General features: G+C 52.6%; 1 protein-coding gene across 3 annotated transcripts in view; it reads left to right on the forward strand.

Moving 5' to 3' along the window:
* PIK3C2A (phosphatidylinositol-4-phosphate 3-kinase catalytic subunit type 2 alpha) overlaps positions 1–13,179 on the forward strand; it is a 231,923-nt gene extending 218,744 nt beyond the window's left edge. For all 3 annotated transcript variants that reach the window (XM_069738457.1, XM_069738460.1, XM_069738459.1), the window contains exons 26-33: positions 9,066–9,175; positions 9,251–9,455; positions 10,431–10,555; positions 10,645–10,762; positions 11,314–11,395; positions 11,467–11,576; positions 11,651–11,776; positions 12,843–13,179. In XM_069738457.1, coding sequence (XP_069594558.1) covers positions 9,066–9,175; positions 9,251–9,455; positions 10,431–10,555; positions 10,645–10,762; positions 11,314–11,395; positions 11,467–11,576; positions 11,651–11,776; positions 12,843–13,025 — 1,059 coding nt within the window. In that variant the 3' untranslated portion in view covers positions 13,026–13,179. The remainder of the gene's footprint in view (positions 1–9,065; positions 9,176–9,250; positions 9,456–10,430; positions 10,556–10,644; positions 10,763–11,313; positions 11,396–11,466; positions 11,577–11,650; positions 11,777–12,842) is intronic.
* Positions 13,180–23,721: the final 10,542 nt, after the last annotated feature.

Genomic DNA, 23,721 nt, shown 5'->3' on the forward strand with positions numbered 1-23,721 from the left:
GTACACCCTTTGCGTCTCAGAGCTTCCAGCAAAACAAAAGACAAGCTGGACAGAAAAAAGGCAACAAAAAAGCAAAAAGCACTTAGCTATACAGAGCAGCAGGTCACAGGAACAATCAGGAGAAGCTCAGATCCAACACTGAAACATTGACAAGGAGCAAGGATAGCAGCATCAGGCGGAGTTAAGTAATGAAGCAGTTAACGAGCTCACCAGAACACCTGAGGGAGGAAGCTCAGAAGCTGCAGTACCACTTGTGACCACAGGAGTGAATTCAGCCACAGAATTCACAACAGTACCCCCCCCTTGAGGAGGGGTCACCGAACCCTCACCAGAGCCCCCAGGCCGACCAGGATGAGCCGCATGAAAGGCACGAACAAGATCGGAAGCATGAACATCAGAGGCAAAAACCCAGGAATTATCTTCCTGAGCATAACCCTTCCATTTAACCAGATACTGGAGTTTCCGTCTAGAAACACGAGAATCCAAAATCTTCTCCACAATATACTCCAATTCCCCCTCCACCAAAACCGGGGCAGGAGGCTCAACAGATGGAACCATAGGTGCCACGTATCTCCGCAACAACGACCTATGGAATACATTATGTATGGAAAAGGAGTCTGGGAGGGTCAAAAGAAAAGACACAGGATTGAGAACCTCAGAAATCCTATACGGACCAATAAAACGAGGTTTAAATTTAGGAGAGGAAACCTTCATAGGAATATGACGAGAAGATAACCAAACCAGATCCCCAACACGAAGTCGGGGACCCACACGGCGTCTACGATTAGCGAAAAGTTGAGCTTTCTCCTGGGACAAGATCAAATTGTCCACTACCTGAGTCCAGATCTGCTGCAACCTGTCCACCACAGAATCCACACCAGGACAGTCCGAAGACTCAACCTGTCCTGAAGAGAAACGAGGATGGAACCCAGAATTGCAGAAAAATGGAGAGACCCGATTATTAAGGGCGAACTCAGCCAACGGCAAAAAGGACACCCAATCATCCTGGTCTGCAGAAACAAAACATCTCAGATATGTTTCCAAGGTCTGATTGGTTCGTTCGGTCTGGCCATTAGTCTGAGGATGGAAAGCCGAGGAAAAGGATAGGTCAATGCCCATCCTACCACAAAAGGCTCGCCAAAACCTTGAAACAAACTGGGAACCTCTGTCAGAAACAATATTCTCAGGAATGCCATGCAACCGAACCACATGCTGAAAGAACAAAGGTACCAAATCAGAGGAGGAAGGCAATTTAGCCAAGGGCACCAGATGGACCATTTTAGAAAAGCGATCACAGACCACCCAAATGACTGACATCTTTTGAGAAACGGGAAGGTCAGAAATGAAATCCATCGAAATATGTGTCCAAGGCCTCTTTGGGACCGGCAAGGGCAAAAGCAACCCACTGGCACGAGAACAGCAGGGCTTAGCCCTAGCACAAATCCCACAGGACTGCACAAAAGTACGTACATCCCGTGACAGAGATGGCCACCAGAAGGATCTAGCCACTAACTCTCTGGTACCAAAGATTCCAGGATGACCAGCCAACACCAAACAATGAAGTTCAGAGATAAGTTTTAGTCCACCTATCAGGGACGAACAGTTTCTCTGCTGGACAACGATCAGGTTTATTCGCCTGAAATTTTTGCAGCACCCGCCGCAAATCAGGGGAGATGGCAGACATAATGACTCCTTCCTTGAGGATACCCGCTGGCTCAGATAAACCCGGAGAGTCGGGCACAAAACTCCTAGACAGAGCATCCGCCTTCACATTTTTAGAGCCCGGAAGGTACGAAATCACAAAGTCGAAGCGGGCAAAAAATAACGACCAACGGGCCGGTCTAGGATTCAAGCGCTTGGCAGACTCGAGATAAGTCAAGTTCTTATGATCAGTCAATACCACCACGCGATGCTTAGCTCCTTCAAGCCAATGACGCCACTCCTCGAATGCCCACTTCATGGCCAGCAACTCTCGATTGCCCACATCATAATTACGCTCAGCGGGCGAAAACTTCCTGGAAAAGAAAGCACATGGTTTCATCACTGAGCAATCAGAACCTCTCTGTGACAAAACCGCCCCTGCTCCAATCTCAGAAGCATCAACCTCGACCTGGAACGGAAGAGAAACATCTGGCTGACACAACACAGGGGCAGAACAAAAACGACGCTTCAACTCCTGAAAAGCTTCCACAGCAGCAGAAGACCAATTAACCAAATCAGCACCCTTCTTGGTCAATGGTTTGGCAATGCTAGAAAAATTACAGATGAAGCGACGATAAAAATTAGCAAAGCCCAGGAACTTTTGCAGACTTTTCAGAGATGTCGGCTGAATCCAATCCTGGATGGCTTGGACCTTAACTGGATCCATCTCGATAGTAGAAGGGGTAAAGATGAACCCCAAAAATGAAACTTTCTGCACACCGAAGAGACACTTTGATCCCTTCACAAACAAAGAGTTAGCACGCAGGACCTGAAAAACCATTCTGACCTGCTTCACATGAGACTCCCAATCATCTGAGAAGATCAAAATGTCATCCAAGTAAACAATCAGGAATTTATCCAGATACTCACGGAAGATGTCATGCATAAAAGACTGAAACACAGATGGAGCATTGGCAAGTCCGAACGGCATCACTAGATACTCAAAATTACCCTCGGGCGTATTGAATGCAGTTTTCCATTCATCTCCTTGCCTGATTCTCACCAGATTATACGCACCACGAAGATCTATCTTAGTGAACCAACTAGCCCCCTTAATCCGAGCAAACAAGTCAGATAACAATGGCAAGGGATACTGAAATTTAACAGTGATCTTATTAAGAAGGCGGTAATCAATACACGGTCTCAGCGAACCATCCTTCTTGGCTACAAAGAAGAACCCTGCTCCCAGTGGTGATGACGATGGGCGAATATGTCCCTTCTCCAGGGATTCCTTCACATAACTGCGCATAGCGGCGTGTTCGGGCACGGATAAATTAAATAATCGACCTTTAGGGAATTTACTACCAGGAATCAAATTGATAGCACAATCACAATCCCTATGCGGAGGTAGAGCATCAGACTTGGGCTCTTCAAATACATCCTGATAATCAGACAAGAACTCTGGGACCTCAGAAGGGGTGGATGACGAAATCGACAAAAATGGAACATCACCATGTACCCCCTGACAACCCCAGCTGGATACCGACATGGAATTCCAATCCAATACTGGATTATGGGTTTGTAGCCATGGCAACCCCAACACGACCACATCATGCAGATTATGCAACACCAGAAAGCGAATAACTTCCTGATGTGCAGGAGCCATGCACATGGTCAGCTGGGCCCAGTATTGAGGTTTATTCTTGGCCAAAGGTGTAGCATCAATTCCTCTCAATGGAATAGGACACCGCAAAGGCTCCCAAGAAAAACCCACAACGTTTAGCATAATCCAAATCCATCAGATTCAGGGCAGCGCCCGAATCCACAAACGCCATGACAGAAAACGACGACAAAGAGCATATCAAGGTAATGGACAGAAGGAATTTGGACTGTACAGTACCAATGACGGCAGACCTAGCGGACCGCTTAGTGCGCTTAGGACAATCAGAAATAGCATGAGTGGAATCACCACAGTAGAAACACAGACCATTCAGACGTCTGTATTCCTGCCGTTCAACTCTAGTCATAGTCCTATCGCACTGCATAGGCTCAGGTTTAACCTCAGGCAGTACCGCCAAATGGTGCACAGATTTACGCTCGCGCAAGCGTCGACCGATCTGAATGGCCAAAGACAAAGACTCATTCAAACCAGCAGGCATAGGAAATCCCACCATGACATCCTTAAGAGCCTCAGAGAGACCCTTTCTGAACAAAGCTGCCAGCGCAGATTCATTCCACTGAGTGAGTACTGACCATTTCCTAAATTTCTGACAATATACTTCTATATCATCCTGACCCTGGCACAAAGCCAGCAAATTTTTCTCAGCCTGATCCACTGAATTAGGCTCATCGTACAGCAATCCGAGCGCCAGGAAAAACGCATCGACACTACTCAATGCAGGGTCTCCTGGCGCAAGAGAAAATGCCCAGTCTTGAGGGTCGCCGCGCAAAAAAGAAATAATAATCAAAACCTGTTGAATAGGATTACCAGAAGAATGAGGTTTCAAGGCCAGAAATAGCTTACAATTATTTTTGAAACTTAGAAACTTAGTTCTATCTCCAAAAAACAAATCAGGAATAGGAATTCTTGGTTCTAACATAGATTTCTGATCAATAGTATCTTGAATCTTTTGTACATTTATAACGAGATTATCCATTGAAGAGCACAGACCCTGAATATCCATGTCCACACCTGTGTCCAGAATCACCCAAATGTCTAGGGGAAAAAAAAAAGTGAACACAGAGCAGAAAAAAAAAAAAAAATGTCAGAACTTTTTCTTTCCCTCTATTGAGAATCATTAGTTAGGCTCCTTGTACTGTTATGTTTGCTAATGACAGGTGTTATGAAGGCAATCCAGAAACACAGTGTGCTTAGCGATCAGAGCGCACACAGTGATCTGACAAATACCCAAAAATACAAGAACGAGCTCTGAGACGTGGAAACTCTGTAGACTGCACACCTGATCCTATCCTAAACACAACTAAAAGCGGCTGTGGATTGCGCCTAACAACTACCTAGGCAACTCGGCACAGCCTAAGAAACTAGCTAGCCTGAAGATAGAAAAATAGGCCTGACTTGCCCCAGAGAAATTCCCCAAAGGAAAAGGCAGCCCCCCACATATAATGACTGTGAGTAAGATGAAAAGACAAAACGTAGGGATGAAATAGATTCAGCAAAGTGGGGCCCGATATTCTAGGACAGAGCGAGGACAGTAAAGCGAACTTTGCAGTCTACAAAAAACCCTAAAGCAAAACCACGCAAAGGGGGCAAAAAAAACCCACCGTGCCGAACTAACGGCACGGCGGTACACCCTTTGCGTCTCAGAGCTTCCAGCAAAACAAAAGACAAGCTGGGCAGAAAAAAGGCAACAAAAAAGCAAAAAGCACTTAGCTATACAGAGCAGCAGGTCACAGGAACAATCAGGAGAAGCTCAGATCCAACACTGAAACATTGACAAGGAGCAAGGATAGCAGCATCAGGCGGAGTTAAGTAATGAAGCAGTTAACGAGCTCACCAGAACACCTGAGGGAGGAAGCTCAGAAGCTGCAGTACCACTTGTGACCACAGGAGTGAATTCAGCCACAGAATTCACAACACACGTGCTCTGCTTCTGAACAGGCGTTAGCTGGAGGTGCACGTGCTCTGCTTCTGAACAGGCGTTAGCTGGAGGTGCACGTGCTCTGTTTCTGGACAGGCGTGAGCTGGAAGTGCATGTGTTCTGCTTTGGACAGGCGTGAGCTGCAGTTGAACGTGCTCTGCTTTTGGACAGGCTTTAGCTGGAGTTGCACATGGTCTGCTTCTGGACAGGCATGAGCTGGAAGTGCATGTGCTCTGCTTCTAAACATAAACAGGTGTTAGCTGGAGGTGCACGTTCTCTGCTTCTGGACAGGCATGAGCTGGAGGTGCACGTTTTCTGCTTCTGGACAGGCATGAGCTGATGGTGCACGTGCTCTGCTTCTGGACAGGCATGAGCTGGAGGCGCACGTGCTCTGCTTCTGTACAGGCATGAGCTGGAGGTGCACATGCTCTGCTTCTGGACAGGCATGAGCTGGAGGTGCACGTGCTCTGCTTCTGAACAGGCGTTAGCTGGAGTTGCACGTGCTCTGCTTTTGGACAGGCATTAGCTGGAGGTGCACGTGCTCTGCTTTTGGACAAGCGTGAGCTGGAAGTGTATGTGCTCTGCTTTGGACAGGCGTGAGCTGCAGCTGAACGTGCTCTGCTTTTGGACAGGCGTGAGCTGGAGCTGAACGCGCTCTGCTTCTGAACAGGCGTGAGCTGGAGGTGCACGTGCTCTGCTTCTGGACAGGCATTAGCTGGAGGTGCACGTGCTCTGCTTTTGGACAGGCATTAGCTGGAGGTGCACGTGCTCTGCTTTTGGACAGGCATTAGCTGGAGGTGCACGTGCTCTGCTTTTGGACAGGCATGAGCTGCAGGTGCACGTGCTCTGCTTTTGGACAGGCATGAGCTGGAGGTGCACATGATCTGCTTCTGGACAGGCATGAGCTGCAGGTGCACGTGCTCTGCTTTTGGACAGGCATGAGCTGCAAGTGCACATGCTCTGCTTCTGGACAGGCATGAGCTGGAGCTGCACGTGATCTGCTTCTGGACAGGCTGAAGCTGCTCGTGCTCTGCTTCTGGACAGGCATGAGCTGGAGGTGCACGTGCTCTGCTTCTGGGCAGGCGTGAGCCGGAGGTGCACGTGCTCTGCTTCTGGACAGGCGTGAGCTGGAGGTGCACGTGCTCTGCTTCTGGGCAGTGTTCTGGATCACTGCGTTGAGAAACACGTGATGGTGTCTCCGCGGTGTTGGATGTTTTGGTCTCCCCGAGGTCATTCATCTGTACCTTCACAGCCTTTTACTAGGCACTGCTCCTAATAGCCAGTTTCCTACTCCACACTGATGAGGGGCAAAACCCCGAAACAGCTGTCTGTGGATGGATACCATGCTTGGCATAGGTGGTTTTCCTTTATTGGATGTTTTCCTTTATTGGATGCTGCCCTTCCCGTGGTTGTTCCTTCCCGGGGAAAGGTCTGGCTATTCATTGCTTGCGTTGAGAAACACGTGATGGTGTCTCCGCAGCTTACTTTACATGCATCTGCTTCTGGACAGGCATGAGCTAGAGGTGCACATGCTCTGCTTCTGAACAAGCATAAGCTGGAGCTGCACGTGCTCTGCTTCTGGACAGGCCAGTGAAGGCAGATTGTGGCAAATCAGCCATAGCCTTAAGGAAATCTGCACCAGTGATTAAGAGGTAGAGCCGTGGCGGTGCAGCCTGCGGAGCCGGTGAGGTGAAAGCAGTGGAGCTGGTGAGGTGAAGGTGGCAGAGCTGGTGAGGTGAAGGCGGCAGAGCTAGTGAGGTGTAAACAGCGGAGCTGGTGAGGTGAAGGCGGCAGAGCTGGTGAGGTGTAAACAGCGGAGCTGGTGAGGTGAAGGCAGAAGAGCTGGTGAGGTGAAGGCGGCAGAGCTGGTGAGGTGAAGGCGGCAGAGCTGGTGAGGTGTAAACAATGGAGCTGGTGAGGTGAAGGCGGCAGAGCTGGTGAGGTGAAGGCGGCAGAGCTGGTGAGGTGTAAACAAAGGAGCTGGTAAAGTGAAGGCGGCAGAACTGGTGAGGTGTAAACAACGGAGCTGGTGAGGTTAAGGCAGCAGAACTGGTGAGGTTAAGGCGGCAGAGCTGGTGAGGTGAAGGCGGCAGAGCTGGTGAGGTGTAAACAGCGGAGCTGGGGAGGTGAAGGCAGCAGAACTGGTGAGGTTAAGGCGGCAGAGCTGGTGAGGTGAAGGCGGCAGAGCTGGTGAGGTGTAAACAGCGGAGCTGGTGAGGTGAAGGCAGCAGAACTGGTGAGGTTAAGGTGGCAGAGCTGGTGAGGTGAAGGCGGCAGAACTGGTGAGGTGTAAACAGCGGAGCTGGGGAGGTGAAGGCGGCAGTGCTGGTGAGGTGAAGGCGGCAGTGCTGGTGAGGTGAAGGCGGCAGAGCTGGTGAGGTGTAAACAGCGGAGCTGATGAGGTGAAGGCCGCAGAGCTGATGAGGTGTAAACAGCGGAGCCGGTGAGGTGAAGGCGGCAGAGCTGGTGAGGTGTAAACAGTGGAGCTGGTGAGGTGAAGGCGGCAGAGCTGGTGAGGTGTAAACAAAGGAGCTGGTAAAGTGAAGGCGGCAGAACTGGTGAGGTGTAAACAACGGAGCTGGTGAGGTTAAGGCAGCAGAACTGGTGAGGTTAAGGCGGCAGAGCTGGTGAGGTGAAGGCGGCAGAGCTGGTGAGGTGTAAACAGCGGAGCTGGTGAGGTGTAAACAGCGGAGCTGGTGAGGTGAAGGCAGCAGAACTGGTGAGGTTAAGGCGGCAGAGCTGGTGAGGTGAAGGCGGCAGAACTGGTGAGGTGTAAACAGCGGAGCTGGGGAGGTGAAGGCGGCAGTGCTGGTGAGGTGAAGGCGGCAGAGCTGGTGAGGTGTAAACAGCGGAGCTGGGGAGGTGAAGGCGGCAGTGCTGGTGAGGTGAAGGCGGCAGAGCTGGTGAGGTGTAAACAGCGGAGCTGGGGAGGTGAAGGCGGCAGTGCTGGTGAGGTGAAGGCGGCAGAGCTGGTGAGGTGTTAACAGCGGAGCTGATGAGGTGAAGGCCGCAGAGCTGATGAGGTGTAAACCGGAGCCGGTGAGGTGAAGGCGGCAGAGCTGGTGAGGTGTAAACAGTGGAGCTGGTGAGGTGAAGGCGGCAGTGCTGGTGAGGTGAAGGCGGCAGTGCTGGTGAGGTGAAGGCGGCAGAGCTGGTGAGGTGTAAACAGCGGAGCTGGTGAAGTGAAAGCGGCAGAGCTGGTGAGGTGTAAACAGCGGAGCTGGTGAGGTGTAAACAGTGGAGCTGGTGAGGTGAAGGCGGCAGTGCTGGTGAGGTGAAGGCGGCAGTGCTGGTGAGGTGAAGGCGGCAGAGCTGGTGAGGTGTAAACAGCGGAGCTGGTGAAGTGAAAGCGGCAGAGCTGGTGAGGTGTAAACAGCGGAGCTGGTGAGGTGAAGGCGGCAGAGCTGGTGAGGTGTAAACAGCGGAGCTGGTGAGGTGAAGGCGGCAGAGCTGGTGAGGTGTAAACAGCGGAGCTGATGAGGTGTAAACAGCGGAGCTGGTGAGGTGAAGGCGGCAGTGCTGGTGAGGTGAAGGCGGCAGAGCTGGTGAGGTGTAAACAGCGGAGCCGGTGAGGTGTAAACAGCGGCGCATTCATCACTCGCAGCTCAACTGAAGATATTTTTAATGAGGGAATGTGAAAGTTTGATGGTGAAAGTGTATAGAAAAGCCAGGAGATTGTGGAAAAGTGATGTTTGGTTCTGAAAAGGCAATGTGTGTAGAATTCACCCTTGTATACTGCAGTCAGTAAGTGGTTAATGGGTAGAACGATCAGCGATCCTGTGATCGTCTGCTGTTGCTCATTAATGCCCTGTCTTCCATGATCAGATGATTCCTTCCGGGCTGCCGGAGCTCACGGGCCTTCATGATGTGAAATACGTGCACGATGCTCTGCAGCCGCAGGCCACGGACGCCGAGGCCACCATCTTCTTCACCAGGTGAGCAGCCTTCCTCTGTCCTCGAGGTGAAGTTGCACCTCCTTATCCTCATGGTGCCACCGCTGCTTCCTCCAGGTTAATTGAGTCCAGTCTGGGCAGTGTCGCTACAAAGTTCAATTTCTTCATCCACAATCTGGCACAACGATTTTCTGGGCTCCCAGCAAATGACGAGGCGCTTCTGTCCTTCTCCCCAAAAACGTACTCTCAAAAACAAGACGGTCGCATCAGAGAAGCCTCGATCTTCACGTACCACAAGCGGTACAATCCGGATAAGTATTACGTGAGTCTGTCATTGGCGACCCTGCTCATGCTGCACTTTCCCCCCACGCTCGTCACCCTCCCGCACTCGCCGCCCTCCCCCTGTGCACACTGCACTTTCCCCATGCTCACCGCCCTCCCCACACGCTCACCGCCCTCCCCCTGCGCTCACCACCCTCTCCCGCGCACGCTGCACTCTCCCTGGTGCTCGCTGCCCTCCTCACATGCTCGCCACCCTCCCCCCTGCGCATGCTGCACTTTCCCCCACGCTTGACGCCTTCCCCCTGCTCTCACTTCCCTCCCACTGCGCACGTTGCACTTTCCCCCATGCTTATCGCCCTACCCCCATGCTCGCCACCCTCCCCCGCTCTCACCGCCCTCCCACTGCGCACGCTGCCCTTTCCCCCGTGCTCGCCGCTCTCCCCCCACATTCGCCTCCATCCCCCGCGCTCACCGCTCTCCCCACATGCTCACTGCCCTCCTCACACATTCGCCTCCCTCCCCCGCGCTCTCACTGTCCTCCCCCCGCGCTCACCGCTCTCCCCACATGCTCGCCGCCCTCCTCACACGCTCACCGCTCTCTCCACATGCTCACCGCCCTCCCCCCACATTCGCCTCCCTCCCCCGCGCTCTCTCACTGCCCTCCCCCCGCGCTCACCGCTCTCCCCACATGCTCGCCGCCCTCCCCCCACATTCGCCTCCCTCCCCCGCGCTCTCACCGCCCTCCCCCCGCGCTCTCCGCTCTCCCCACATGCTCGCCGCCCTCCCCCCACATTCGCCTCCCTCCCCCGCGCTCTCTCACTGCTCTCCTCACACGCTCACCGCTCTCCCCACATGCTCGCCGCCCTCCCCCCACATTCGCCTCCCTCCCCCGCGCTCTCTCACTGCCCTCCCCCCGCGCTCACTGCTCTCCCCACATGCTCGCCGCCCTCCTCACACGCTCGCCGTCCTCCCCCGCGCTCTCTCGTCGCCCGCCTCTCACTGACTGTCTCCGCAGATCTATGTGGTGAGAGTGACACGTGAGACGCAGGAGGACTCGGCCTTCATCTTCCGCACCTTCGATGAGTTCCAGGAGCTGCACAATAAGCTCAGCATCTTGTTTCCTCTCTGGAAGTTACCGGGGTGAGTGAGGGCAGCGCTGTGTGCGGAGCTGATGATGGGTGTGATAGTCGGCGTCTCCAGTAATCCCCAGTTATTTTCTTTCCTCCTAGTTTTCCAAGTAAAGTCGTCCTGGGAAGAACTCACATAAAAGACGTCGCCGCAAAGAGGAAGGTGGAGTTACACAGCTACGTGCAGAACCTGCTGAGCAGCGCCGCCGAGGTGTCCGAGGTCCGTATTGTACCCCCTGCCATTTGGGGGGGAAGTTTGTGCCCCATACCATATGGGGGAAGGTATTTTCCCCTGTGCCGTATGGGATGTTATTGTACCCTGTGTTGTACCCCATGCCATATGAGGGGGGTGTTGTACGCCATGCTGTATGAAAGGGGGGTTCTACCCTGTGCCGCTTAGAGGGGGGGGATTTTACCCTGAGTCGTTTGGGAGGGGGGGGGGATTTTACCCTGAGTCGTTTGGGAGGGGGGTAGGTTATTGTATCCTGTGCCACTTGAGGGGGGAGGTATTGTACCCTTTATCGTTTGGAGGGGGGGTATTGTACCCTGTGCCGTTTTGAGGGAGTATTGTACTCTTTGCTTGGTGGGACAAGTAGCCGGGAAGCAGCGGCCCTCACCCCTGTCCTTCCGCACGTCCTCTGTTTGGTGAGCACATCGCGCCATCATCTTTGCCTTCTGTAGGGATCCTGATGTTTCTGTTCCTTGTAAGAAGTCCTGAGACTCTCGGGTCTCTGCCTCATCTGATCAGACATGTCCTTGTTGGTTTCTCAGTGTGACCTGGTGTATACGTTCTTCCACCCGCTGCCTCGTGATGAGAAGATTGATGGCTGTGACGTGGCTGTACAGGACGCTGGTATGATGGTCCTGTATCTGACGCCCCTGTGTGTCGCATTCACTTTATAATAATACCTGTTTTTGCCCCAGGTGATCCCCCCCTCAGTCCGGGAGCTGGAAAGATTGAGGGAGAAGTGAAACTATCAATTTCTTACCGGAATGGGACCCTCTTCATCATGGTGATGCACATAAAGGACCTGGTGAGCTCTGAACTAGGGCACGCTGGCTGTCCCCCCCCAAATGACTGATCACTATAGATCGCTTCTCATTGCAGGTGACGGAGGACAGCACCGACCCAAATCCGTATGTGAAAACCTATCTGCTGCCAGATCCCCACAAAACATCCAAGCGCAAAACCAAAACCGCCCGGAAAACCTGCAACCCAACCTTCAATGAGATGGTAAGCGCCTCTGTCCCTGCCGCCCGCGCTTCTGTCCCTGCCGCCCGCGCTTCTGTCCCTGCCGCCCACGCTTCTGTCCCTGCCGCCCGCGCTTCTGTCCCTGCCGCCCGCGCTTCTGTCCCTGCCGCCCGCGCCTCTGTCCCTGCCGCCCGCGCCTCTGTCCCTGCCGCCCGCGCTTCTGTCCCTGCCGCCCGCGCCTCTGTTCCTGCCGCCCGCGCCTCTGTCCCTGCCGCCCGCGCTTCTGTCCCTGCCGCCCGCGCTTCTGTCCCTGCCGCCCGCGCTTCTGTCCCTGCCGCCCGCGCTTCTGCCCCTGCCGCCCGCGCCTCTGTCCCTGCCGCCCGCGCTTCTGTCCCTGCCGCCCGCGCTTCTGTCCCTGCCGCCCGCGCTTCTGTCCCTGCCGCCCGCGCTTCTGCCCCTGCCGCCCGCGCCTCTGTCCCTGCCGCCCGCGCCTCTGTCCCTGCCGCCCGCGCCTCTGTCCCTGCCGCCCGCGCGTCTGTCCCTGCCGCCCGCGCCTCTGTCCCTGCCGCCCGCGCCTCTGTCCCTGCCGCCCGCGCCTCTGTCCCTGCCGCCCGCGCTTCTGTCCCTGCCGCCCGCGCCTCTGTCCCTGCCGCCCGCGCCTCTGTCCCTGCCGCCCGCGCCTCTGTCCCTGCCGCCCGCGCTTCTGTCCCTGCCGCCCGCGCCTCTGTCCCTGCCGCCCGCCCCTCTGACCCTGCCGCCCGCCCCTCTGACCCTGCCGCCCGCCCCTCTGACCCTGCCGCCCGCCCCTCTGACCCTGCCGCCCGCCCCTCTGACCCTGCCGCCCGCCCCTCTGACCCTGCCGCCCGCGCCTCTGGCCACTGACAGATGTTTTCATCGCTACTTCTGGGGGCGTCATTCTGTGATTCCGCTAATTTTGTCTGTGAATGCACACACTTGTTGTGCTTGTCTGGTGGTTTTTCTATATTCCCGTGTGTTGTGCCTCAGGCAGGAGCTGCCAGGCTTCCCCACATGTGGCACCTCCATGCTTTACACTGCAGCTGTGTGTGAGCTCAGAGCTGGTGTCTGATTGCTGTGGTTGCCTCCACAGCTGGTGTACAGCGGGTACAGTAAGGAGACTTTGCGGCAGAGAGACCTTCAGCTCAGTGTCCTCAGTGCCGAGTCTTTGCGGGAGAACTTCTTCCTCGGGGGCCTGACCCTCGCGCTGAAAGACTTCAACTTGAAGGAGGAGACGGTGAGTTGGTACAAGCTGACCGAGGTGCCTTACTGCTGAGCCGGCATTGGACCAAGCCTTCTTCATGAACATTTCACAGAACGCACTGCCTGGAAGCCGCCATGACCACTATTACTGAGCGGCAGCAGCGCCAGGCCTGCCGTAATCCACTAACCGCGCCACTTCTACATTCCACCACCACTCGCCAGCCACGAGCGCCACCTAGTGAGCTGCTCCTGCCTTATCCCCGGCTATAGACCGCAGCTAGGATGTGGCTACATCGGAGGGACGTCTCGCTCTGACCGTCAGACTGCTGCTGAAGGGTTAATATGACAACGGCTCCAGCTGCACAAAGGGATCGGGGAGATTTCTACCAATCCCTATCATCTGATGAGCACAAGTTTCCCGCAGCCCCGAGGTCGTTCAACCAAAGTTCTAGAATTTTCCAAAGTTTTCCTTCCATAGAGATGTCTATTTTATTACGACTGCGTGTCTTCTGGTCAGTCCTCATACATTGTCCTGCGCAGGGGAGCACCGTCACCCCCCGCCGTATGTACAGCGCGAGTGTCACCCCTTCTTTATGTACAGTACGAGTGTCGCCCCCTCCCTATGTACAGCGCGAGTGTCACCCCCTCCCTATGTACAGTGCGAGTGTCACCCCTTCTCTATGTACAGTACGAGTGTCGCCCCCTCCCTATGTACAGCGCGAGTGTCACCCCCTCCCTATTTACAGCGCGAGTGTCACCCCCCACCATATGTACAGTGCGAGTGTCACCCCCTCCCTATGTACAGCGCGAGTGTCGCCCCCTCCCTATGTACAGCGCGAGTGTCACCCCCTCCCTATGTACAGCGCGAGTGTCACCCCTTCTCTATGTACAGTACGAGTGTCGCCCCCTCCCTTTGTACAGTGCGAGTGTCGCCCCCTCCCTATGTACAGTACGAGTGTCGCCCCCTCCCTATGTACGGTGCGAGTGTCGCCCCCTTCCCTATGTACAGTACGAGTGTCGCCCCCTCCCTATGTACAGTGCGAGTGTCACCCCTCCCTATGTGCAGTACGAGTGTCGCCCTCTCCCTATGTACAGTGCGAGTGTCGCCCCCCTCCCTATGTACAGTGTGAGTGTCACCCCCTCCCTATGTACAGTACGAGTGTCACCCCCTCCCTATGTACAGTACGAGTGTCACCCCCTCCCTATGTACAGCACGAGTGTCACCCCTTCTCTATGTACAGTACGAGTGTCGCCCCCTCCCTATGTACAGTGCGAGTGTCGCCCCCTCCCTATGTACAGTGCGAGTGTCGCCCCCTCCCTATGTACAGTGCAAGTGTCGCCCCCTCCCTATGTACAGTACGAGTGTCACCCCCTCCCTATGTACAGTACGAATGTCGCCCCCTCCCTATGTACAGTACGAGTGTCACCCCCTCCCTATGTACAGCGCGAGTGTCACCCCTTCTCTATGTACAGTACGAGTGTCGCCCCCTCCCTATGTACAGTGCGAGTGTCGCCCCCTCCCTATGTACAGTACGAGTGTCGCCCCCTCCCTATGTACAGTGCGAGTGTCGCCCCCTCCCTATGTACAGTGCGAGTGTCGCCCCCTCCCTATGTACAGCGCGAGTGTCACCCCTTCTCTATGTACAGTACGAGTGTCGCCCCCTCCCTATGTACAGTGCGAGTGTCGCCCCCTCCCTATGTACAGTACGAGTGTCACCCCCTCCCTATGTACAGCGCGAGTGTCACCCCTTCTCTATGTACAGTACGAGTGTCGCCCCCTCCCTATGTACAGTGCGAGTGTCGCCCCCTCCCTATGTACAGTGCGAGTGTCGCCCCCTCCCTATGTACAGTGCGAGTGTCGCCCCCTCCCTATGTACAGCGCGAGTGTCACACACACCCCCCGCCATATGTACAGCGCGAGTGTCACACACACCCCCCGCCATATGTACAGCGCGAGTATCACACACACACACCCCACCGTATGTACAGTGCAAGTTCCCGAGCCATTAGTTCATGAATGTCTAAAGTGAATATTTGGAAGGCCCCGGTCTGTGGTCTCTGGAATGGAGACGTTCAGAACGAGGCCTATTTTAGGATTTGCGCATCACACCAGACTGCAGGTTGGAGGCCGCAGGTGGTGGGTGGCCGCAGATGTGAGGCGCTCTGAAGGGGTCTCGTCCAGCACCTGCAGACCATTGTCTCTGGTTGTATCTTTCTAGCAGTGGATTGGAGCCACGCATTCCCTGCACAGACGTGGACATCTTCCATCCCATAGCACCTGACCCAGACACAAACCTCTCCTGACTTCCTCTGTTCAGAGGATTTGGAGCAGTGTATCAGAGCACCTGATCATAACTACAGATTCTGGATTTCTCATCCTTTGTTTGGCGCTGTCTGATCCTCGGTGATTACAGATCACCTGTGGCCTTGAGACCTGAATGTCTGGACGATCATACGTCAGATTGGCAGAATTTTACTGTGGAGAGCGCGATATCTGGAGAAGAAATTCACCTGAATTAGCATGTGGCCTACTGAGATGTCACGTCGGCCCCATGCCGCGGTGCTCCTGGGATTGGCGCGTCGGCCCCATGCCGCTGTGCTCCTGGGATTGGCGCGTCGGCCCCTTGCCGCTGTGCTCTTGGGATTGGCACGTCGGCCCCATGCCGTTGTTCTCCTGGGATTGGCGCGTCAGCTCCCTGCCGCTGTTCTCCTGGGATTGGCGCGTCGGCCCCATGCTGCTGTGCTCCTGGGATTGGCGCGTCGGCCCCTTGCCGCTGTGCTCTTGGGATTGGCACGTCTGCCCCATGCCGTTGTTCTCCTGGGATTGGTGCGTCGGCCCCATGCCGCTGTTCTCCTGGGATTGGCGCGTCGGCCCCATGCTGCTGTGCTCCTGGGATTGACACATCGGCCCCTTGCCACGGTGCTCCTGGGATTGGCGCGTCGGCCCCATGTCGCTGTTCTCCTGGGATTGGCGCGTCGGCCCCTTGCCGCTGTGCTCTTGGGATTGGCACGTCTGCCCCATGCCGTTGTTCTCCTGGGATTGGTGCGTCGGCCCCATGCCGCTGTTCTCCTGGGATTGGCGCGTCGGCCCCATGCTGCTGTGCTCCTGGGATTGACACATCGGCCCCTTGCCACGGTGCTCCTGGGATTGGCGCGTCGGCCCCATGTCGCTGTTCTCCTGGGATTGGCGCGTCGACCCCCTGCCATGGTGCTCCTGGGATTGGCGCGTCGGCCCCCTGTCGCTGTTCTCCTGGGATTGGCGCGTCAGCTCCCTGCTGCGGCGCTCCTGGGATTGGCGCATCGGCTCCCTGCCGCGGTGCTCCTGGGATTGGCGCGTCGGCCCCATGCCGCTGTGCTCTTGGGATTGGCACGTCGGCCCCATGCCGTTCTCCTGGGATTGGTGTGTCGGCCCCATGCCGCTGTTCTCCTGGGATTGGTGTGTCGGCCCCATGCCGCTGTTCTCCTGGGATTGGTGCGTCGGCCCCATGACGCTGTGCTCCTGGGATTGGCGCGTCGGCCCCATGCCGCGGTGCTCCTGGGATTGGCGCGTCGGCCCCATGTCGCTGTTCTCCTGGAATTGGCACGTCGGCCCCCTGTCGCTGTTCTCCTGGGATTGGCGCGTCAGCTCCCTGCCGCTGTGCTCCTGGGATTGGCGCGTCGGCCTCCTGCCGCTGTGCTCCTGGGATTGGCGCGTCTGCCTCCTGCCGCGGCGCTCCTGGGATTGGCGCGTCGGCCTCCTGCCGCGGCACTCCTGGGATTGGCACGTCGGCCTCCTGCCGCAGCGCTCCTGGGATTGGCGCGTCGGCCCCCTGCCGCGGCGCTCCTAGGATTGGCGCGTCGGCCTCCTGCCGCAGCGCACCTGGGATTGGCGCGTCTGCCTCCTGCCGCTGTGCTCCTGGGATTGGCGCGTCGGCCCCCTGCCGCGGCGCTCCTAGGATTGGCGCGTCGGCCTCCTGCCACGGCGCACCTGAGATTGGCGCGTCGGCCTCCTGCCGCGGCGCTCCTGGGATTGGCGCGTTGGCCTCCTGCTGCGGTGCTCCTGGGATTGGCGCATCGGCCACCTGCCGCGGTGCTCCTGGGATTGGCGCTTCGGCCCCCTGCCGTGGTGCTCCTGGGATTGACGCTTCGGCCCCCTGCCACGGTGCTCCTGGGATTGGCGCTTCGGCCCCATGCACGTGGCTCTGCAGCCGCCATCGTGTATACACTGTACATTGTATTTGTCTGTCCTCAGCGTCCTTTTTCCTCCTCTGGACACCAGCGCCGTTTTATTCACCATTTCTATGTATTGGCCAAATCTAACATTTCTCACTGTCCTAATAAAATTTTGCTAGTTTTGCATTGACATTGGAATTGTGTGATTGATTCAGAGCTGCACTCGTAGTTCTGCAGGATGTTAGTGAAAACCACACGCAGGGACGGTCACTTTCTCTTAGACCAGATAATTCCTCTGCGCCGGAGATAAGACGACATTTTCCATAACGTCTCCTGAACAAGCAGGTGGGGCTGAGACTCCAGCTCTGGTCACCAACATACACTTTATCCTAAAGACTTGAAGAAAGGAGCCTGGCAGCATTAAGACAGTGAATGGCTCACCCCGGCCTGTGGCTCCAGCACCGTGACTGCTGTCTGACAGGGATAGTTAGGTTGATTAGCATGCGCTCTGGCGTCGAGCGAGGTGCAATTTGTATAACCCGAAGTCTAAAATAAGAGAATTCTCCGCACACTCTGGGATTTTGTTGATGCAAAACTTTTATTATATCTGTGAATGCAAATTAACCCCTTCCTGAAATGCGTTGTGTATGTATGGAGCTGTGTTCCCGCAAAGTGCCGCACATAAGCTTCTTCTCGACCGTGCGGGCTTATGCTGAGCGCCACCACAATATGAGAGCTGACACCCTGCAGCCACCTCTACAATCGGTGCTAGCACCGATTGCAGATGTTTAACCCCTTTGTTGTCAATAGTGACCGCGACATTGAGGAGCATCGCAGAGGGAGTGAGCTCCCTGTCTGCTTCCATCAGCACAATGCAATGTGATCATGTTGTGCCGATGATTTCCATGGTGACCCCCGGCTGAAAGATGGTCAGGGGGTCCTTCAGGGAAGGTGGCCTGTGAGCACCTGCCAAGAGCAGCCCCTGATGCCTCCTCCCTGCCTGTCAGACGCTGATTCGATGCAGTGCAGAGTATCAGATCAGCGATCTGTCACTGTACAGTGATGTCCCATCCTGGGACAATGTAAAAAGGTTAAAAAATTATTAAAAAGTGTAAAAATATTTTTAAAAATCCCATAATAAAGAAAAAGAAAAAATATTATTCCAATCAATATATTTGTAAAAAAATAAAATAAAAATACAAATATTTTATATCTTTGCATCTAGAACGATCGAACCTATAAAACTGTCCCATTAGTTAACCCATTCAGTGAACAGTTAAAAAAAAAAAAAACACGAGGAAAAAACGATGCTCTCTCATCATACTACCGAACAAAAGTGGAATAAAACGTGATCAAAAAGCCAGATCTAATTAAACATGGTAGCGCTGAAAATGTCACCTTGTCCCGCAAAAAAAAAAAAGCCACAATACAGCTCCATCAGCAGAAAAATAAAAAGTTATAGCTCTCACAACAAATTAGTCAGACCCTATAGTCCGCTCACCCCCATATTCTCCAACCCAGAGTTTCTGCCAGGGAATCTGAAAATAAAATTCCTATGCTGGAGCGCACGCTCGGACACCGGTCTACGTCACATATTGACAGGACCCAACATTCCCTCCTTAGAGGAATTACAAAACATAGAGCCGCCACAGCCTCTCCTGGCTGGAATATGACCAGATGACATCTTTTATAAACTTATGGAGGAGGGAGGGACGGCGCTCTGTACCCGTCATACTGATTCCCTTTGAAGGGCTGTTCCTCAGAGAATCGCCTCGACTGACTTGATCTCTCTCATGTATAGTTTCCTAAACCAATCTTCCTCCTCTTTGGACCCTAGTTTTATCCAAGCATAGGAAAACAAATTACACATTACCTTCTCAGAAGAAAACCAAACAAAAAGCATATCTATTTACCCATAAAATGTCAGGGGCAGGATATGCCCAAGAAAGAAATGACAAGATTCTGTCAAGGTGGCATCACTACCCGACAAAGCTGAATACAATGTTTCCAACTGTGCCTGATCCATGCTGGCCTGCGGAATAGAGACAGGAACAATGCTCCATATATGGTGGAACTGCGACAAAATAAAGCTTTTTTTGGGAGGGTGTATTTGGCCTATTTTAAGATCACAGGAGAGAAGAGCCCTCCTTTCAGAACTACCAGGATTCATTAGACCACAGAAACGCATTCTCCTACGTTTTTGCCTGACGGCAGCATGCTCGTTGATTCCCAGACACTGGCGATCAATAGCAACTCATCTATGTCTGAATGGCAGCAAGAGCTGTCACACATATGCTACATGGAGGAAGCATCTGGAGACCACAACAAATGTATCCTAGTCTGGCGGCCCTGGATCCTATTCAGGTATTCACCAAACTTCCAATCATTTACCTGATCAAGACTATTAGTAGGTGGCATCAGCTGCACAAGCTCTCCTCCACTACTCCCCCTTTTTTTTCTCCCTCTCTCTTTTTCACCTCTTTCCTTCCTCCTTTCCCTTCCATTCACTTATCTCTTAGTAAAATCACTCAGGATATACAGTTATTGGGTCAATCTTGCACTTTGGCCCAGTGACCCCAATGGAACTTAAGTTAATACCCGACTCTTGTTATTCTTATGTGTAGTGCAATATGTATAGGTATATATGTGTGTAGTGAAATATATATATAGGTTTATATGTGTAACCATCAGTAATTTAACATCTGTCCTGAGACTGCAGGTCTTACAGGGGTAACAGCATGTTGTCCTGAGAGGGCAGTCTGCTGTCTCCAATCTCGCCAGGGGGCCTTGCTGGGAACAAGGAAAGGGAAACATTTCACACCTTCTAGCTCTTTTGAAGAGAGATGTTAATTACAGCCTGACACTATCTGTGAGAAACTTTAGGCAAAGAGTGTTCAGAGGGAAATAATATATTCTTTGGAAGAGCCGCCATGGTCCAATCAAAAACAAGCAATTATAATATTAACCTGAGAGGCTGTTCTAGAAATCTGACCTCCAAGTTAACTCTATAAGTTAGGCTTGTACGCAAAATTGTTAACAGATTGAGGGCGGCCAAGCTGATGTGTTCCATTCCATATTTGTCCTCCCCCCTCATGGAGCAGAAAGCAGACTACAAAGTTAGGTATTTCTGTAAGTTTTCTCCTGTTTTATAACTATTTTGCATATTTGTATGTCTTTTTATTACCATATTTTTATACCCTTTTTATTGTAAGCACTGTACCTTTTTGTATTAAAGCATAAAACTTTAACAAGTTGACCTTGCATGTTCTAAGAATCCATAACCTTAAGGTGTGTGAGCCTTATGATTGGCAGACAGTGGTAGTAATATTTCCAGGACTCACCGCCCGTGTATTCGGTGAGTGGTGGCAGCGTGTATGAGCGGGGGTGTGGCCTGGGTTGGTGTGTGATTTAGTCTCCCATTACAGCATAGGACAGAGGTTGAATGCTGGACTGAGAGAGGAGATAGTTTAACCCTTGCAGGAGCAACCCCAAGTCGCGTGCTGAGAAGTGGGTATGTGACACACCTGTATATACAGGAGATACCCCGGTTATACCATCTGTACATATATAATTATATATAGGAGATGCTCCGGTTATAGCGGCTGAACATATATAATTATATTCAGGGCTGCGGACAATTTTGGTGGAGTGGGTATAAAATGGATCAACACCAACTCCTAAAATATATACAGTGGGGCAAAAAAGTATTTAGTCAGTCAGCAATAGTGCAAGTTCCACCACTTAAAAAGATGAGAGGCGTCTGTAATTTACATCATAGGTAGACCTCAACTATGGGAGACAAACTGAGAAAAAAAAAATCCAGAAAATCACATTGTCTGTTTTTTTAACAATTTATTTGCATATTATAGTGGAAAATAAGTATTTGGTCAGAAACAAAATTTCATCTCAATACTTTGTAATATATCCTTTGTTGGCAATGACAGAGGTCAAACGTTTTCTGTAAGTCTTCACAAGGTTGCCACACACTGTTGTTGGTATGTTGGCCCATTCCTCCATGCAGATCTCCTCTAGAGCAGTGATGTTTTTGGCTTTTCGCTTGGCAACACGGACTTTCAACTCCCTCCAAAGGTTTTCTATAGGGTTGAGATCTGGAGACTGGCTAGGCCACTCCAGGACCTTGAAATGCTTCTTACGAAGCCACTCCTTCGTTGCCCTGGCGGTGTGCTTTGGATCATTGTCATGTTGAAAGACCCAGCCACGTTTCATCTTCAATGCCCTTGCTGATGGAAGGAGGTTTGCACTCAAAATCTCACGATACATGGCCCCATTCATTCTTTCATATACCCGGATCAGTCGTCCTGGCCCCTTTGCAGAGAAACAGCCCCAAAGCATGATGTTTCCACCACCAAGCTTTACAGTAGGTATGGTGTTTGATGGATGCAACTCAGTATTCTTTTTCCTCCAAACACGACAAGTTGTGTTTCTACCAAACAGTTCCAATTTGGTTTCATCAGACCATAGGACATTCTCCCAAAACTCCTCTGGATCATCCAAATGCTCTCTAGCAAACTTCAGACGGGCCCGGACATGTACTGGCTTAAGCAGTGGGACACGTCTGGCACTGCAGGATCTAAGTCCATGGTGGCGTAGTGTGTTACTTATGGTAGGCCTTGTTACATTGGTCCCAGCTCTCTGCAGTTCATTCACTAGGTCACCCCGCGTGGTTCTGGGATTTTTGCTCACCGTTCTTGTGATCATTCTGACCCCACGGGGTGGGATTTTGCGTGGAGCCCCAGATCGAGGGAGATTATCAGTGGTCTTGTATGTCTTCAATTTTCTAATTATTGCTCCAACTGTTGATTTCTTCACTCCAAGCTGGTTGGCTATTGCAGATTCAGTCTTCCCAGCCTGGTGCAGGGCTACAATTTTGTTTCTGGTGTCCTTTGACAGCTCTTTGGTCTTCACCATAGTGGAGTTTGGAGTCAGACTGTTTGAGGGTGTGCACAGGTGTCTTTTTTATACTGATAACAAGTTTAAACAGGTGCCATTACTACAGGTAATGAGTGGAGGAAAGAGGAGACTCTTAAAGAAGAAGTTACAGGTCTGTGAGAGCCAGAAATCTTGATTGTTTGTTTCTGACCAAATACTTATTTTCCACCATAATATGCAAAAAAATGATAAAAAAACAGACAATGTGATTTTCTGGATTTTTTTTTTCTCAGTTTGTCTCCCATAGTTGAGGTCTACCTATGATGTAAATTACAGACGCCTCTCATCTTTTTAAGTGGTGGAACTTGCACTATTGCTGACTGACTAAATACTTTTTTGCCCCACTGTAAATTGGTGTAGCATTTCGCCTACTACATGTCTTGGGGAACACTCGCTTGGCATGGGATTCAAGCACTCGGGCACAGTTTTCTCATATAAATCAGTCTCTTATGTGGTTTCTGATAGTCAAACCTAACGTAAAGTTCATTTCAATACATCCACGAACATGTCATGACCCCAGTCTGATCATGTAGCAGATAAACTTCTCTTAGGTATATTACAATCCCCTTGTCCAGGGTTACCTTCCAGGAGCTCCTGCTCCACAGGCTGACTCATCAGTCTAAGGTCCTCAACAGGACTGCGTCTTTCTCAGCGTAGGGCCATCCCAGGCTCTACACACACGTGGCCTGTCCGGGTGATATTCAGGATGCTCGTCCAACACCCAGGCCACCAGGTCCAAAGCCCCACCACGTGCTATTCAGGGAGATAGCTGTTATGATCTGGTGGCCTTGGAGCAGCATGAGACGTACTCTGGAGAATGTGGAACCTGTACTGACCGCAAACCCTGAACTTAACAGCGCAGCTAGAAGTAGCTGTGGGGGGTACCTAACACTCCCTAGTCCCCTCGACACAGCCTAAGAACTAACTACCCCTAAAGACAGAAACAGGAAACCTATCTTGCCTCAGAGAAAATCCCCAAAGGAAAGACAGCCCCCCACAAATATTGACTGTGAGAGGAGAGGGAAATAACATACGCAGAAATGAAATCAGGATTTAGCATAGGAGGCCATACTAGCTAAAAAGAAAGAATAGAACAGAGTACTATGCGGTCAGTATTAAAACACTAGAAAATATCCACCACAGAAAATACAAAACACCACATCTGACTAAAGACATGGAGGGTATATCTGCATCTCCAGAGAAATAGCTAGGCTGCAAAAAAAAATCCTTCACAGACTAAGCTGGACAAGACAAAAACATGAAAATGCACAGAACTATAAGGTCCACAGCAGGTGGACAGCAAAAACAAAGCCAGGACTTATCTTTGAAGAAAAGCACAGCAAACAGGAGAGACCAGAAGAGATGTGAATCCTCCAAAAACAATGGACAACTGGCACTGACCAAAGGATAAAGCAAGGCTATATAGCCCAGCCCAAATTGCAAAAAATAGATACACCTGATAAATGCTGCGATCCAACTACCGCGGCACTACCACTCATAACCACCGGAGGGAGCCCAAGAGCAGAATTCACAACAGTACCCCCCCCCCTTGAGGAGGGGTCACCGAACCCTCACCAGAGCCCCCACGCCGATCAGGATGAGCCAAATGAAAGGCACGAACCAAATCATCAGCATGAACTTCGGAGGCAACAACCCAAGAATTATCC

Source organism: Ranitomeya imitator, chromosome 9 (assembly GCF_032444005.1).
Source record: "Ranitomeya imitator isolate aRanImi1 chromosome 9, aRanImi1.pri, whole genome shotgun sequence".
In the NCBI taxonomy this organism is placed as follows: domain Eukaryota; kingdom Metazoa; phylum Chordata; class Amphibia; order Anura; family Dendrobatidae; genus Ranitomeya; species Ranitomeya imitator.